At 43.4% G+C, this 17,596-nt stretch overlaps 1 protein-coding gene across 5 annotated transcripts in view; it reads right to left on the bottom strand.

Annotated features, from left to right (window-relative positions):
- Window positions 1-17,596, bottom strand: part of PHF12 (PHD finger protein 12) — a 145,117-nt gene continuing 127,521 nt past the window's right edge. For all 5 annotated transcript variants that reach the window (XM_056559058.1, XM_056559059.1, XM_056559056.1 and 2 more), the window contains 6 exons: window positions 13,169-13,297; window positions 12,914-13,057; window positions 12,101-12,202; window positions 11,616-11,698; window positions 9,399-9,537; window positions 1-1,239 (listed from right to left, as the gene is read on the bottom strand). In XM_056559058.1, the coding sequence (XP_056415033.1) occupies window positions 899-1,239; window positions 9,399-9,537; window positions 11,616-11,698; window positions 12,101-12,202; window positions 12,914-13,057; window positions 13,169-13,297 (938 nt within the window). In that variant the 3' untranslated portion in view covers window positions 1-898. The remainder of the gene's footprint in view (window positions 1,240-9,398; window positions 9,538-11,615; window positions 11,699-12,100; window positions 12,203-12,913; window positions 13,058-13,168; window positions 13,298-17,596) is intronic.

Raw genomic sequence — 17,596 nt, 5'->3', positions numbered from 1 at the left:
AAAGCCATTACACACAAGCTCAGAAAGAATCAACTTTTTATATATACAGAATACAGGAAAAAAGGTTTTGTAAAATCTAAAACGATACAATTATATTTACATTGAATCTAGCTCGTCCAATCTCCTCAAAGAGAAGTGGCAGTATTACATTAAAAATAAAAACAAAAAGGGGGACAAACAAGTATACAACAAAAACCTTTGTTACAACAGACGGGAGCCAAAAGGCATATCACGCAGCACTGTATACATTAAAAAAAATATATATATAAAAAAAAAAAAAAATCCAGGGAAAAAAGGGCAGCCATCTGTTGTGTATGTACAAAATGCTGAATGCTGTACTCGCTGTTACAATGAAGAGGTTTATTGGAGCGGTGGTCAGAATCGGGTGGGACATTTGTAAGTAGTTACATGTAACAAAATTAATCCTGTTTAGTGGGAACCTGAAATGCTATATAAAAAATTGTCACTGGCACAAAAACAGGTATGAGCTTGTTGTGTCTTATTCATTTACAATGGCATGAAGAACGGAAAATAATTAAAAAAAAGAAAAGAAAAATTCTAAATTCTGTTTTTTCTGGTCTCCAAACATTGCAATCTTGTCCAGGTAAACTCGCTACAGGAAGAAGGGCTGTTTGAGTCTTAGAATAAAAAAAAATAGATATTTATATATATTTATAATATATGAAATGTATGATAGAAATATATGTGCAAATGCCCCTAAAATGAGCAGAGGAAAAAACAAAAATAAAAAGGTGAAGTTTCTTCATATCATGCAAATGTGCAAACTCTTTCTGGCCGAAACATGGTTTCCAAGGGGCCACTGGACATGTTTGCTCTGACACGTAGGTTGAATTTCAGGAAGAGTTCTTTGTCTTGTAAGAGTTCTAGTGTACGTCTCCTAAGGAACAGAGTTGGATCGTAAAACTGGCACCTGGTGAGGTGACTTCAGAGATAACTTGTCTTCCAAGTCCAGGTCTTGTACTAAGGCCTCACTCTCACCCTTGGGCTGCCTTGTTGCAAACTCTGTGATAGAGAACAGAAATTGAATGCAGCCCAACTTAATGTAGCTTCCATGGTGTAAGAGAGCAGTGCCTTCCCAGCCGGCTCCACTTCCTCCAATAAGACTGGAGCTGCTAGCTTTGCAGTTACACGGCTGGACATGGGGACCTTGTGCACGTGAGTTCATGACTGCCTCTTCCTTAACCGGCTCTGGCTCTGTGTTTTGGCTCTTGCGGTGCTCTAGAAAGAAAACAAAGAGCAAGGTTTTAATTAAATAAACCAATAAGTAGTATTCTCCTCCAAGTATAAAGTCCTGACCTGGCCATGTAATAAACCAGGGGGTTAGAAGGATTGTTTTAGCTATGAACATAAGAAAAGTGACATGTCTATTGAGATGTCTCATGAAGTAATGAAGCTGGTGGAAAATTAGTGGCTACAACCAAAATGTTTCCAGGGAACTAGGAAAAGCTATTGTACAAGTGCATTTACTTCAATGGAGCCAAAGCAGAAACACCATGCAAGTGTGATGCAGTTTCTAGAAGAAAAAAAAAAAAAAAACATGTTTTTCTAATTTTGCCCTATACCTTTATAATGGTTTCACACATAGGAGGAAATTTACCAAGTTTAGTACTTAGACTGACAGTCAAAAAATGTGCCAGATTTATCACAATGACAAATTTAGTTTACATGTGTGACAAATTTATTAAACAATCTAAGTTTGGCCTGAAGAAAAAACATACCAGAAGACGCTGCCTTGTGTATTACCCTCAAAAGCTACTCCCCCAAAGGCGATAAGGCAAAGTAAACACTCGGCTGAATTAGCTGCTAGAGATGAGTGAAGTTACAGGGATTCGATTCCTCACGAACTTCTCGGCTCGGCGTTTGCTGACTTTAGCCTGCATAAATTAGTTCAGCTTTCAGGTGCTCCGGTGGGCTGAAAAAGGTGGATACAATCCTAGGAGAGAGTCTCCAGTCCACCTGAGCACCTGAAAGCTGAACTAATTCATGCAGGCTAAAGTCAGAAACTGCCAAGCCGAGAAGTTTGTGACGAATCGAAGCACTGTAACTTCGCTCATCTCTATTAGCTGCTCACCTCAAATGTATATAAACTATATATATTCCCTAGTGATGGGTAGAGGTGTAGGGCATGTGTAGCCAAGTCCAAGGGTCACAGGACGAGAAGCTCTGTATCCAACAGTAGCAAGTATCAAGGAAGCTAAATAATTTCAAACCAGGCTCATTTGTACAAACAATTTGTCCCAACACATAAAATCACATCAAATGAAGTGTCACCCCACAAGAATTCAGCCCTGACCACCAGCAGCTCTATGGGGAGAACCTCCCGCAGGTCCGCTAAGCCCCCCCCCCCCCCCAAGCACTCGTCCCCGGTACCGGGCAGCATCCAGCGGTTCCCTCCAGGCTCCTGCAACTCCTGAGCCCGCCAGCCTGCCTGCCATTTCCGGACCCACCGGGTGCCTCCTGCAGCTGCGTCATCGCCAGCGTGTCCTCCGCTGGCCCCCGGAGAGACCCTCCCCTCTGCTCCCAGTGTCCCGGCAGCTTCTTCTGACTCCTGTGCGCCGTCACTGCAGCTGCTTGAGCGCTCTGTAGGCCAGGCAGACGTAACGAGGACCCCGTAGCCAGCGCAGCCCCGGAGTCCTCCCACCCACGCAGCCCCTGGACCCTGTGTGTTTCACCTGCAGGGCCGGCTCCTCTCTCCTCTCCTACTGGCACCGCTGTGCTCCCTCCACACAGGACCCACTAAAGTCCTGCAGACCTCTTGGGCCACCATAGTGAGGGGTGCTCCCTCCTCATCCCCCCCATATCGGGACTGCTTCCAACCTCTATTCCCCAGGACCCCCAGGCCTCACCCTTGAGCCATCCACCTGCTCCATTGGACTGGGCGCCACCCCCCCCAATCTTCTCCCCCCTGCCCCTTGGAATACTCCGGGCTCTACACCTGTCCACTCCTCCCCTGCTCCAGCACCTCCCCCCCGGAAAATAGGGGCTCCTCATCTTGAAACAGTCTCTCTGACATGGACCTGGTGTGTTTGGGAATCCCAGCTCCCACACCTACGCCCTTTGATTAAGCTCAGCTCTACTCAAATTCCTACTAAGGAGGACATTCGCTCTTTAATTTCTGAAGTCAAAGATGCATGCAGAGCTGAAATTCCCTCTCTTCGCCTTCAACATGTCTGACAGAGTTGAAAGTTGGGAAGAGACCCATGATTCTACCAGGGTATATATTGCTAAACTCCAGTCCACAGTGGCCTCACAATCAGTTTCTGTGTGATATGCATAACCACATGGAGGACTTAGATAATAAGTCCTCCATGTGGTAATATCAGAAAAACATCCGTGTACGGGGTCTCCTCGAAGCCACCTGGGATGAGGACCTGCATGCAACTCTGGAAGTATTTTTAATCTTCTCCTGGGCAAACCCCTGTCTCATAGGATTAAATTGGATAGAGAGCACCGTGCCCTTCACTCCAAACCCACCAATGGCCCACCTAGAGACGTCATCTGCTGTGTGCATGACTTTCAACTCAAAGAAGCCATCATGGCTAAGGCCCGTTCCCAGCAGAACTTTGACTTCAACGGTGCCCCTATTCGGCTCATGGATCACCCTCCGGAAGAGACGCATGCTCCAAACTCTTTTGGCCGTCCTCCGAAATCATCATGTCCTTTACCCCTGGAACTTCCCCTTTGCTCTAGAAGCCCGTAAAGATGGACGCTCTGCTGTTCTGCATTCACACTCTGATATCCAGTCTTTCTGTTCCTCCATGGACATTCCTACTCCTCAGGTGATTGACTTGTACCTCTTCCCTCCTCCCCCACCTTTCCCTCCTGTGCAGCAACTGGTCCGCAATAGGTGGTCTGGAGGGAACAGGAAAACAATCCCCCCTGGACGCCATGGCTCCCACCCTGCACCTACTTGAGACAGGACCTGGGTGCCTGCTAGCGCTCCCCTTGTGCCTTTGGGACTTCGCTTTTCCCTGATTTTTGCTCGGGACACATTGTATGTTGTTTTTGATTTGCACTTATTGAGCCGTTGTAGTTACTATATCCTGTAATCTTAATGGTGGTCATCTATGTTTGCTGCATTTGGCATGGCCTCGTGGGGTGAGCATTTCTGGGCTGGTTCCATTTTTTTCTCGAAGATTGTCTCATCTCCCCCTGAGGCCTTCCCAAATGATTTGATACTTTGGTGGTGCTTATGAACCTTAAGTTTGCTGCTGTTTAGTGCCTCATCTTTGACTCAGTGGTCAATGGTTCATTCCTTGTTTCGTTGTTATGTCTCTGTTTCTATTGTCCCGTCTTTTGTGTTACGTTGAGTCTTTCCCTTTTCTTGTGTGTCCCACCCCCCCTCCCTTTTTCCCCCCTCTTCTCTTCTAGGCTTACAGAGGCGGTTCAGTCTTCCCTTGACTCCTACCTCTCGCAATGGTGCTCGTGGCGATGGGACTCTTTCCTTTACACCTGGGTGAGTGCATTTTCTCTTTCAGCTTCCACCTCCCCCCTTTTCCATGACAATGGCTAAGTGTGTTTCCCTGAATGTTAAGGGCCTCAACGCCCCCTCCCCTAAGCCGTGCCTCCTGCAATGGGAGTTAGTCTGGCAGAGGGCAGATATAGTTTTTCTTCAGGAAACACACTTTGACCATTCTGGCTCTTTCCAATTTATACACTATCTTTACCCCGCTTGCTTTTTCGGACGCTTCTAGTAGGAAGCCTGCCGGAGTGGCAATCCTGATCTCCCGGTCCTGCCCCATCCAGGTCTCCTCCTCCTACACTGACCCCCACGGACGGTACGTCATAGTGGAGGGCTTCTTTAGAGGTAAACCCCTGCTCCTATGCAACGTTTATGCATCCAACACATTTCAGATCCCCTTTTTGCATCGGGTCCTCGCTCTGTTAAGTAAAATTTCCCCCTCGGCTTGGCTTTTTGGTGGCGATTTTAACCTTATTTTTCCCCCCTCTATGGACAGTCACTCGGCCCTTGGCAGTCCTATTCCTCTTCCCCAACTGTGTCTTGCTTCCTTATTCAGTCGCTCCTCCTCCTTAAATGACCTATGGAGGATCAACCCTCCTACTGACAAGTCGTTCTCGTTGTACTCCCACCCTCACAAACTAAAAAAATCATTCCACTCGATGCTGGCTAGACGTTTCAGAGACCATGCTGCAGCCCAGATGCCCTCGGCGCTGAAGGACCCCTCAGGCACTCTTTACTATCATCACCCTGACGCTATCTCTCGTCCCTTTCCTTCTAATTGCCTTCTGACCACGGGGAGCTTGACGCCCTGCTGAACTCCTTTCTTTCGGAGTGCCATCTGCCTTCTCTCTCAGCATCCGATCGGGCTGCCTTGAATGCCCCGATCACACTTGAGGAAATTACGGAAGTTCTTAAGTCCTTGCCTTCCGATGCTCCCCTCGCCCAGTTGGTTTCGCCTATTTATATTATAAGACTTTCTCTACTCTTCTCCCTCACCTTGCTCCTCTGTTTAATTCTTTCATGGGAGAAGAGGGGATCCCGCAGTCCTTCTTGCACTCCCTACTTCCCCTTATTCCCAAACCGGGCAAGGACCCGCATGATTGCTCCAGTTATAGGCCCATAGCCCTGCTCAATACCGAACTGAAGCTGTTCTCCAAGATCCTGGCAGCCCGCCTCGGTTGACCAGGTTGGCTTCATACCTTGCCGTCAGGGGGGGAAAACACGAGGCGGTTGATTGATCCGACGACGGTCTGAACAGGCTGTTGTCCTTAGTCTGGACGCTGAAAAGGCTTTTGATAGGCTGGGTTGGCCTTTCCTTTTTGCCACCCTTCGGAAATTTGGGATTACAGGTAATTTCCTTACTGCACTGCGAGGTCTCTACTCTTCCCCTATGGCCTCAAGCTCCCACATGCTTCTTACTCTCTGTCTAATGGAACCAGGCAGGGGTGTCCGTTATCTCCCCTGATTTATGTATTGAACCCTTAGCTGCCATGATCCGGGGAGTGCAGACATCTCTGGAATTGCTCTGCATGATAGAGAATTTAAAATCTTCCTCTTTGCCGACAATTACCTTTGACCTCTCTCCCTAACCTCTATAGGGTTCTACGTTCTTACGGTGTTTCTGGCTACAAAATTTCTCTCTCTAAAACTGAGATCCTACCCTTGAATCTCCCGCCTTCTCTTTCCGCTCAACTACGTGCTGCCTATTCTTTCCAGTGGTCCCCCACTGCTATTTCCTATCTTTGTGTCCACCTCACTCCAAGCTACTCCACTCTCTACACTGCTAACTACTGTCCTTAGTTCCAACACCTTCGCTCACTTATGGTAAAGTGGCGGTCCCAATATATCTCCTTCGGGCGAATAGCAGCGGTTAAAATGACCATACTCCCTAAATGACTCTACTTTTCTGAAACACTGCCCCTGAGAGTACCGTTGTCTGCCCTGCAATCATTCCAAGCAGCAGTTTTCCTTTCATTTGGGACAGTAAGAGGCATTGCCTCCCGATGTCGGTTATGTTGGCAGGTAGACACGGGGGATGGGGGGGGAGGGGCCTGTTGGTACCAGATGTCTCTAAGTACTATTGGGTATTTCTCCAGAAAATTCCATCTTTTTTTCTCCTGTCTCCCCCCCCCCCCTACAGTCCTTCCTTTACCATCCAAGCTTCCCCCCCCCCGAGCCTCACCTCCAATATGGTTAGGGAGTGGGGTGGAAAGGGACTCTTGTTGGGCTGACCTAGTGGACCCCCTGTCCCGCACGCTTCTGTCCTTTGAGAACTTAGTCTCCCGGCATGGCCTTCCCTCCTCCAAACGACTTCATTATCTTCTGCTCCAGCACTTAATGATGTCTGTGCTGGGATCTCATGTGGTCTCCCTCCCGACAGTCTTTGAGGGGTCTTCTCCCAGACATTTACTCTATTATTAATGCTCCCCCTGATGGGAGTGCCCCTATTCATTGTTATATGAGTCGTTGGGAGGAGGTTTTGAACACCACTATCACCCTACCCCAATGGCAGATTATTTGGGAGCATGCCTCTAAGGCCTCCATTTGTACAGCCTATAAAGAAATGCAATTTAAGATGTTAAATGGGCTGGTACCATACCCCTGCACTGCTTAATAAATTGAACCCTAATATTCCCCCACAGTGTTGGCGTGGGGCTAGGTATGGTCTTGCACAACCCCTTCCTTCATCTGACATGGATCTTGTAGCAAGAATCAGGGAGATACGCTCTCTTGAAGCCCTTACTGCCTCACTTAACTCCTTCCCTCTCTTTCTGTCCGTTTGGGAGCCTTGGAATAGATTCTCGGATAGGCAACCTCCTTAATTCTCTTATTTTTTCTGATGCTGGCCTCCTTCCACCCCTCCTCTCTTTCTGGTCCTTCCCCTCCCTCTTTCCCTGCTTTACTTGTGTGGTCCTGTCCTTGTCTGTTTGTTTTGCCTTGTTACCACCCGATACGGGCCTCCCTAGGGCTTACCCAGGAGATTATAGTTTATGCACTCTTCGATAAATGAGTATTGTATGAATGGTTCCTGCGCTATTACTTGCTCAGTGGTCCCAATTACTACTTGATACTCTCCTGGTGTCTATTATTGCTTATGTTTGTTAGAGCTTATATTTTACATTGTTTTATGCTGTACTGAAAAACCTTAATAAAAATTTACAGTTGAGAAAAAAAAAAAAAAAAATCACATCAAATGATGTGTTTCGAGTAGTCATAACCTCCATCACACAGGCATGAATACAGAGGTGAAAATACATGGTATATACCATGCCATTTTGATATACCCTGCTTTGGATAGTTCCTGATACAGACAGAGGCGTCAGCAGGGAGCACTGTGGTCAGACTAGAAATAACTGCACAACTTCCTTTGTAGTATACAGCAACTGGTAAGTACTGAGATGCTTAAGATGTTTTAAATAGAAGTAATTTATAAATCTGTAAAAAAAAAACACTTTCTGGCCCCAGTCAGTTTGAAAATATTTTTCTCCACTGGAGTACCACTTTAACCCCTTAACAACCAGCGCCCCCTATTTATATGTGACAGGTCTATGAAGCAAGCTCAGGAGCTAAGCTCGGTTCACATCTGTTCAGTCCCGGCTGCTATGAGCAGCCAGGACCCGCGGCTAGTGCCAGACACCGGCGATCGGGCCGATGCCCAGCATTAACCCTTTAGACACCGTGATAAAAGTTTATTGCAGCGTAAAAAATACACTCCAGGCAGCTCAGTGGAGTTGATAAGGATCATCGCGGGGAAATCGTGATGTCCTGATGAGCTGAGTGAATGGCGGGAGGGCCTTTCCCTGAATCCTCGCCATCTGATCGGTTCTCAATGTTCCAGTCAGCCTCAGCAGGCTGGAGCAATGGAGTACCGATAACACCGCTCAAGGCTATGCCATAGCATAGCATTGATCAGTGTATGCTATCTAATGATTTCATGAAATAGTAATTTTTTCTTGGTTTCACCTTAATTTTGTGGTAAAATGATTGATGTCATTACAAAGTAAAATTGGTGGTGCAAAAAACAAGCTCTCATGTGGGTCTGTAGGTGGAAAATTGAAAGGGTTATGATTTTTAGGTGAGGTGGAAAAAACAAAAGTGCAAAAATGAAAAAACCTGTGTCCTCAAGGGGTTAAAGAATTTTCCCACAAATAGATTTATCATCTAGATAGTGTTGCTGATGGCCCCACAGCTACCAAATCCTGTTGTGCAGTGAAGATGACTGACTTTGCACAGTTCAGCTGTTTGTCAGCCCTTTAAATGTTGAATGGGGCAGGAAGGCAAATACATGGGCACCCCTTATTAAATGTACTCTCTACTGTTATGCAGTGAGAAGGATTGGGGGGCTTGGGAGTCCTAAGTTAGTGAACTGGCGATCAAACACTTAAACATTCTGTGGAAAAGTGGGAATAAAAAGATAATGGGGGAGATTCATCAATCAGCCTGGAACCCTAATTGTCTGTTTTTTCCTCACAGGAAACAATCACAGCTCATCGTTCATATCTTAATGAGCTCTGGTAAAGTGGAAGTTGAGCTGTGATTGGCTATTATAGAAAAAAAAACAAAAAAAAAACAAAAACAAACAATTAGGGTGTCAAGCTGATTGATAAACAGTTCTGGTTGTATGATAAAAAAGGTGACAATTGGCCATCAATGGATCAATTCTTCTGGATAACCAGCTCTTTCTGGAGTGACAGGACCTTCATGTGACAGTAAGCCTATAGTTTTTATGACTTTTGTATTCCTACTACATTACAAAAGATAAACATTGAGTAAAAAATGCTGGATTTTAGCCAATTACGTCAGCAAAGATGGAATACAGCTTTTTTTTAAATCTAGATTCTCTCAAATCTTGACAGGTTTTCTACCATTTTACTGAATTTGGGACAGCAAAAAATAAAAATACCACGAGACTTACTTATAACATTCTGCACTTTGGCAACAATACTGCTGGGAGGGGTAGGGAGGATCTTCTCAGAAAAGTCACAGGAATAAAGAACGTTATCAACAGTCGTTCCATGTTCGCTGTAATTCAACAGCTCGTAATGCTTTGTGTTCTAGATGAGGAGAGAGCATAGAATATATATTTATAAACACTTCAGGTAGAATGGTTCACCAACTGATCAGGCTTTTGGGGTGTTGGATAAAACCAGAAATGCACAAAAATAGAGGAAAAACACACAGAATCCATGAGGACGTTGTCCTGGTTTGAATAAGAAACCCAGGATCTCAGTACAAGGAAAACTGTACTAACCTGGCTAACCAGAAATACAGTCATGGCCATAAATGTTGGCACCCCTGAATTTTTTTTCAAGAAAACGAAGTATTTCTCACAGAAAATTATTGCAATGACACATGTTTTGCTATACACGTTTATGCCCTTTGTGTGTATTGGAACTAAACCAAAAAAAGGAGGAAAAAAAAGCAAATTGGACATAATGTCACACCAAACTCCAAAAATGGGCTGGACAAAATTATTGGCACCCTGAACTTAATATTTGGTTGCTCACCCTTTGGAAAAAATAACTGAAATTAGTCGCTTCCTATAACCATCAATAAGCTTCTTACACCTCTCAGCCGGATTGTTGGACCACTCTTCCTTTGCAAACTGCTCCAGGTCTCTTATTGGAAGGGCGCCTTTTCCCAACAGCAATTTTAAGATCTCTCCACAGGTGTTCAATGGGATTTAGATCTGGACTCATTGCTGGCCACTTCAGAACTCTCCAGCGCTTAGTTGTTATCCATTTCTGGGTGCTTTTTGACATATGTTTGGGGTCATTGTCCTGCTGGAAGACCCAAGATCTCGGACGCAAACCCAGCTTTCTTACACTGGGCTGTACAATGCGACCCAAAATCAGTTTGTAATCCTCAGATTTCATGATGCCTTGCACACATTCAAGGCACCCAGTGCCAGAGGCAGCAAAACAACCCCAAAACATCATTGAACCTCCACCATATTTCACTGTAGGTACTGTGTTCTTTTCTTTGAAGGCCTCATTCTGTTTTTGGTAAACAGTAGTATGATGTGCTTTACCAAAAAGCTCTATCTTGGTCTCATCTGCCCACAAGACATTTTCCCAGAAGGATTTTGGCTTACTCAATTTCACATTGGCAAAATGCAGTCTATTTTTTTATGTTTCTGTGTCAAGCAGTGGGGTCCTCCTGGGTCCCCTGCCATAGCGTACATTTCATTTAAATGTTGACAGATAGTTCGCACTGACACTGATGCTCCCTGAGCCTGCAGGACAGCTTGAATATCTTTTGAACTTGTTTGGGGCTGCTTATCCACCATCTGGACTATCCTGCATCGACACCTTTCATCACTTTCTCTTCCGTCCACGGCCAGGGAGATTAGCTACAGTGCCATGGGTTGCAAACCTCTTGATAATGTTGAACACTATGGACAAAGGCAAATCTAGATTTCTTGAGATGGACTTGTAACCTTGAAATTGTTGATATTTTTCCACAATTTTGGTTCTCAAGTCAGACAGTTCTCTTTCTGTTGTCCATGCTTAGTGTGGCACACACAGAGACACAATGCAAAGACTAAGTGAACATCTCTCTTTTTTTTAATCTGCTTTCAAGTGTGATTTTTTTTATTGCCCACACATGTTACTTGCCCCAGGTGAGTTTAAAAAGCATCACATGCTTGAAAATCTTATTTTTTCCACAGTTTTGAAAGGGTGCCTATTTTGTCCAGCCCATTTTTGGAGTTTGGTGTGACATTATGTCCAATTTGCTTTCTTACCTCCATTTTTGGTTTAGTTCCAACACACACAAAGGGGATAAATGTGTATAGCAAAACATGTGTAAATTGCAATCCTTTTCTGTGAGAAATACCGGTACTTCATTTTCTTGAAAAAAATCAGGGGTGTCAACATTTATGGGTATGACTGTAAATATTTCAGCAACGGGTTCAATGTAGAAAAAAACTGTAGTAATACAGTCATGATGGCTACACAACTAGATTTTTATATATTACTAGATATATTATGGTCTTGATGTATGGAAATATGTATAAATATAGTGAAAGTGAACGGCATATCTGCATGTTTTTATACACGACAGTGCAAAACAAAAAATTATATATATCTCTATTTATATCTATCTCGTCCGTCAGGAAGTACATACTCACCTCATCATAAAATATGCAAGCATGCTTGCCAGAAACATAGTTGCAATGACCATAATTTGTAAGGCACACATCCATGTCTGCTCCTGCAACAAGATTGGCAATATGAAGAACAAGCTCACTGTGCTGGACCTTGGCTATTTACATATTTTTCAGACATTTTTTTTTTTTAGTGGAGAAAAAGTGTGCATTCAAGTATAATGTAGGCTGATGCAGAAACAGAAACAAGGAAACATAAGAAAACAACCCCCCACACCATAACAGAAGCTAATAGAAAAGCTTTGTCAGGCAGATTGTTACATGTGACACTGTGGTATCACAATATCTGACTTATCACTTACATTGAATTAGCACTATAGTGGTGTCCACTTTTATGATGACTAAAAACCAAGAATACGTGAGAAGATTTATACGCAAAAAAGAATTGATAATTCACCACTGAGAGAATGATGTAATGGAAGTGGTGGTAATGGATGTGATATACTAACCTGTGCCGATATAAAGAGTCCGATAGCACATGTTGACGGGAGCCCCAGTACCCATCATCAAGGGGTAAAACACGGCCCTGGCCTGTACATCTCTTCTCTGGGCTGTATGAAGGCAAACAAACTGTTATCTCCAAAAAACAATACTTTTAAAACTCATTCTTTTAACAAGTTTACCATAGCATCAGTCCACCCTCTGACCAGTCTTAAGTCTTGTTCAGTTTACATAGATGGCCTTGTTTGACATATATGCTGGGAATGGCTCCTAATGTATAAGTCCAACAAAGGCCTGTGCCATATCCCACTGTATAGGCATACAATAGGGAATGTTGCTTCATAATGTTTTGGAAAAAAAATACCTAGCTGTAAACTTTTATTAAATACAGTTTTAAGCTATGTTCACACACCGGAATGTCTGCTATTCTACTCAAATTCTGCTCAGAAAAGTAAAATGCTGATTTTTCGCAGTTGAGTGGAATTCCAGAGAAATTTAAGCAGAATTTCACAGATTTCAAAACAGATTTCGCAGTCCCATTAATTTAAATAGGGCTCTGAATGGAATTATGTAAAATTTAAAGATCTTTGTCATAATATTGCGGAATCTGGAATGCAGAATTTCTGCGGCATGTAGGCCATGGAAATTCCTCTGTTTGAATAGGACAGTGGAATCCTCATTGAAAATAATGCGGAATTCCTTTGTGGGAACATAGCCTAAAGAATTAGTGTACAATGGCAATAAAACCACAAGACAAGCACATAGTACAAAAGCCTCTATACATATAAAGACACTATACCCCCCCCAGAACACAGACCCACCTTCCATATGATGTCCAAGTGAAGGAGTTGGCGGAGGACGGGTGGCACTTGCTACAGGATGTTCTTTGGAAGAGAATATCTCATGGATTCTCTGCATGGCCAAAAATTTTACCAGCTTCTCATCCAGCAGGTTTATCTGGATCTCTGCAATGGTGAATTTTCAAAGATTCTATATTAAAGGAGCTTTGGAAATCCTCAGGACAGCATCTGACACTACAAATATGAAAACCCTGCATGATAAAAACTGTTATTTACCTCCGTTTCCATCCATCAATGATTTAAGAGAATTAGTAAGGTCGGTCATCGCTGAGGAGTTTACTGTATACAACGAAGAACCAGTCGAGGCCCCATCGATTATCAAAGTACTGGGTCGGACTTTACCATCTGTAACACAAAAAACAGTCCAATCACTATAATAGGTAATGTACCAATGCAAAATACAAAAAATAAAATAATAAAAAAACGGTGCCTAGTGAGTTGTCCAAGATACAGAAATCACCAAGGAAAGTACATGGCTTACATATAAAATCCATCCATCCGTGTGATTTCTGGATCGCAATCCAAAAACTTGGTCCTCAACCTAAAGTACATGTAACCCAATGGTTTTAAAGCCAGGACCTTCAACCTGTTGCAAAACTATGGCTCCCAGCATGCTTGGACAGTCAATGGCTGTGTGGGAAGGCTAGGAATGGTCATTTTGCAACAGTTGGAGATCCATAAGTGGGAGATCCCTGCTTGAGAGAAAAACCAGGCTATAACAAATACAAATTAATATAAATATATATACCCACACACACGTTGTTTTTTATATATGTGCATCAAAAAATAATCCTGGTCAGGACCTTCTATTTACATCGATGGGGCTTTAACTCCATGAGTATTCCACCAAGCTATAATAAATAAATATATATATATATAAATATATATATATATATATATATATATATATATATATATATATATATATATATATATATATATATATATATATATATATACACACACATATACATACACACACACATATATATATATACATACACACACAATATATATCTACACACATGTACATATACACACACACATTTTATATATAATATATATGATTCTTTTGTGCTTCAAGAATACATATGTCCATTCAGGAAGCAGTAAATAATCCTCATCAGGTCATTCCATTGACATCAATGGGTTTGTGGCATGTGGATTAAGTTTGTAAAACCTCATCAGCCTGACTGATTCCGTAACCTGCTAAAAACCAACCATATGTAAAGTCCGCCTCATCCAGCCAGAGCTGAGCAAATCCCAGGCTGCACACTGCTTACTTTTTAGGTTATTTTCTGTTCTGTGGATGAGGATGGATTTTACACAGAACAATATTACAAACCATTAAAATCTTTGGTTTTTAAAAGTGATGAGAATCTGATGGACGGATCTATCACAATTTTAATGTAATTTCAGTCCTCACATTCTAAATACTGAAAATTGTCAGATTGTTATTACGTTCGAGATTAATTCACGTGTGGTAGGAATTACATATAGATGAGATTCACCATTTTTAATATATCAGAGGCGAAATCTGAAGCGAATTTGGTATTTAACACTTAATATTTTGCATATTTTTTGTATAGAGCAGACCTTAGGGGGTGTTCACGCTACATTATTGTGGTCTGTTTACTTTATAGGTTTTATAGGGAAAAAAAAAAAACTGATACTTTGCCAGATGCTAAAAATTGATAGGATACAGCATCACTCATTTACCATTGACTTACATTATAAAGAAAAAAAATAAAAAAACCATAATGGATCAGTTTCTGTGGTGCACACGTGATTTGGCATACAGCAAAATAAACTGACCAACAAAAATAGTAAAACTGAAAAATAAAAAAAAACACTGAATGCACCCTGATACTGCTAAAGACTGCTAGTGCCAAACTTTGCTCTTCTTCGTAAAGATGTCCTTGGGCATTCTTACTCCTATCGAATGATCCATCTACGTTTATAGATGGACGGCCATCTCACCCGAGCCCCGCGTACACATGAACATTTGGTTTGGCTGAACGTTATTTGCTTATATGTTGTGCTTTATCCTTCTCGCCCCAACATCAACTGTTGGGGAAAGTCAAGAGGCCTCAATGCATTCTATAGGAAATCGGTTGGATTGGGAGAACATGCCCATTTTCTGGAAGACCACACTCCCTTTCCAGACAATCATGCCCCCTTTCCGCTTTGGGGCAAACACTGTTTGTGGCGCAATGCCCCAAATTGTATAAAAATAAACGAGAGGCACTCACTATTCAAGGTGCTTCATACTTTGTTGAAATCTTTGTGCAGATAAAACCGCAGCATCATGTAAACGAACGCCCGAGGGCATCCGTTCACATCATGCTGCAATTTTATCTGCACGAAGATTTCAATAAAGTATGAAGCATGTTGAATGATGTGTGCCTCTCGTTTATCCTTATAAATTTTGAGAATGTATTTACCTCACTGGAGATTAATGCAATCTGGGTTGCGCTCAAAGGGGTATTCCAGGCCAAAACTTTTTTTTATATATATCAACTGGCTCCGGAAAGTTAAAATAGATTTGTAAATGACTTCTATTAAAAAAAATCTTAATCCTTCCAATAGTTATTAGCTTCTGAAGTCGAGTTGTTGTTTTCTGTCTAACTGCTCTCTGATGACTCACGTCCTATGGGCATATTCTCCCATCATGCACAGCTCCCAGGACGTGACATCATCATTGAGCAGTTAGACAGAAAACTTCAGAAGCTAATAACTATTAGAAGGATTAAAGGGGTACTCCGGTGCTTAAACATCTTATCCCCTATCCAAAGGATAGGGGATAAGATGCCTGATTGCGGGAGTCCCGTCGCTGGGGGACCCCCGGGATCATGCACGCGGCACCCCGTTTGTAATCAGTCCGGGTCTGATTATGGTCGACCGCAGGGTGGGCGGCGTTTGACGTCACGCCTCCGCCCCCGTGTTACGTCACACTCCGCCCCTCAATGCTAGCCGACGGGAGGGGGCGTGATGGCTATCACGCCCCCTCCCGTGGGCTTGAATTGAGGGGCGGAGCGTGACGTCACACGGGGGCGGAGGCGTGACGTCACACGCCGCCAGCCCTGCGGTCGCCGGTAATCAGTCCCGTAGCGAACGCGCTCCGGGCACTGAATACAAACGGGGTGCCGCGTGCATGATCCCGGGTCCCCAGCGGCGGGACTCCCGCGATCAGGCATCTTATCCCCTATCCTTTGGATAGGGGATAAGATGTTTAAGCACCGGAGTACCCCTTTAAGATTTTTTAATAGAAGTAATTTACAAATCTGTTTAACTTTCCGGAGGCAATATATATATATATATATATATATATATATATATATATATATATAAATAAATAAATAAATAAATAAAGGTTTTGCCTGGAATACCCCTTTAAAACATCTCCTCATGTTGCCCAGGGGCTAGGGGTGTATTAGGGGTCTGTAAGGAGTGCCTGTATGTGTCTGTATCCTGTGGACATGCCCCAAATTGTGACTTACTGCTCCACATTTTAGAGCACAACCCAACAAAAGTAAATCAGGGCCAATATTTGGCTAAATAAAGTTTAAACTGCTGAAATTCTGAGCATCATTTATCTAAGAAGAAAGTCTCCTGCTGAAGAGGCCATTTTTACGAATGAAGGTCAATGTGTGAATGATGTGGAATAAGCATAAGTTAGAGGAATAATATGAAAGTTTAATTAAATAAAGGTTCCAAAATGCTGAGTTTGAGAATGTTAAATGCAATGCTGCAAATCAGCCCTTGTGCCAAGGTATTAGAGAGTTAGCAAACAATGACAGATGCTGTCGATGGAAGGCATTAACATGAGAAAACACATGTATGACTGTGCCAAAAGCCAATAACCAGACTGTTACTTATAGGATTCAGTCACATATGCCTATAAACAATACCTTAGTATAACAAAGGTCAGCGGTGCATGTTGTGGAGCTGCACCCCCTTCACTGCTGTACATGTTGTGGAGCTGCACCCCCTTCACTGCTGTACATGTTGTGGAGCTGCACCCCCTTCACTGCTGTACATGTTGTGGAGCTGCACCCCCTTCACTGCTGTACATGTCACGCCCCCTCCCATAGACTTGCATTGAGGCAGCGTGGCAAAGACGGCACGAGCAGGGCGCGGCCGTGATGCCACGAGCCTCCGGCGCTGCACCAGATGCTCTAAACGAATGACGGATACACCGTATAAATCAAGATAGGGGATAAGATGTCTGAACACTCTGGATCAGGTTTTCAAACCTGACCAATCTCCATGTCCCAGCTTCTTAAAAACACCCCCACATCATGATGCTGCCCTCACCATGCTTCACTGCAAGAATTGTATTGGGCAGGTGAAGAGCAGTGCCCGGTTTCCTCCTGACATGAACTGAGGCCAAACATAGGCCAGACATAGAATTGAGGCCAAAAAGGTCTTTGTTTTATTAGACCAGATGATCTTGTTTCTCACAGCCGGGCTATGTTCACATGGCGGAACTTCCAATCAAAATTCCCCAGGAATAGTCTGCTCGGAAACTCTGCTGCAGTAGAGTCCGATTTCACAGCAGAAACATTGAAATGGTCCAAGGTTTCTGCGGATTCCTCTTGGAAATGCATATCTATGAAGACAGCACAATTCCAAGCGCCACCA

This window comes from Hyla sarda, chromosome 2, assembly GCF_029499605.1.
Source record: "Hyla sarda isolate aHylSar1 chromosome 2, aHylSar1.hap1, whole genome shotgun sequence".
In the NCBI taxonomy this organism is placed as follows: domain Eukaryota; kingdom Metazoa; phylum Chordata; class Amphibia; order Anura; family Hylidae; genus Hyla; species Hyla sarda.
This window is presented reverse-complemented; position numbering and strand designations above follow the sequence as displayed.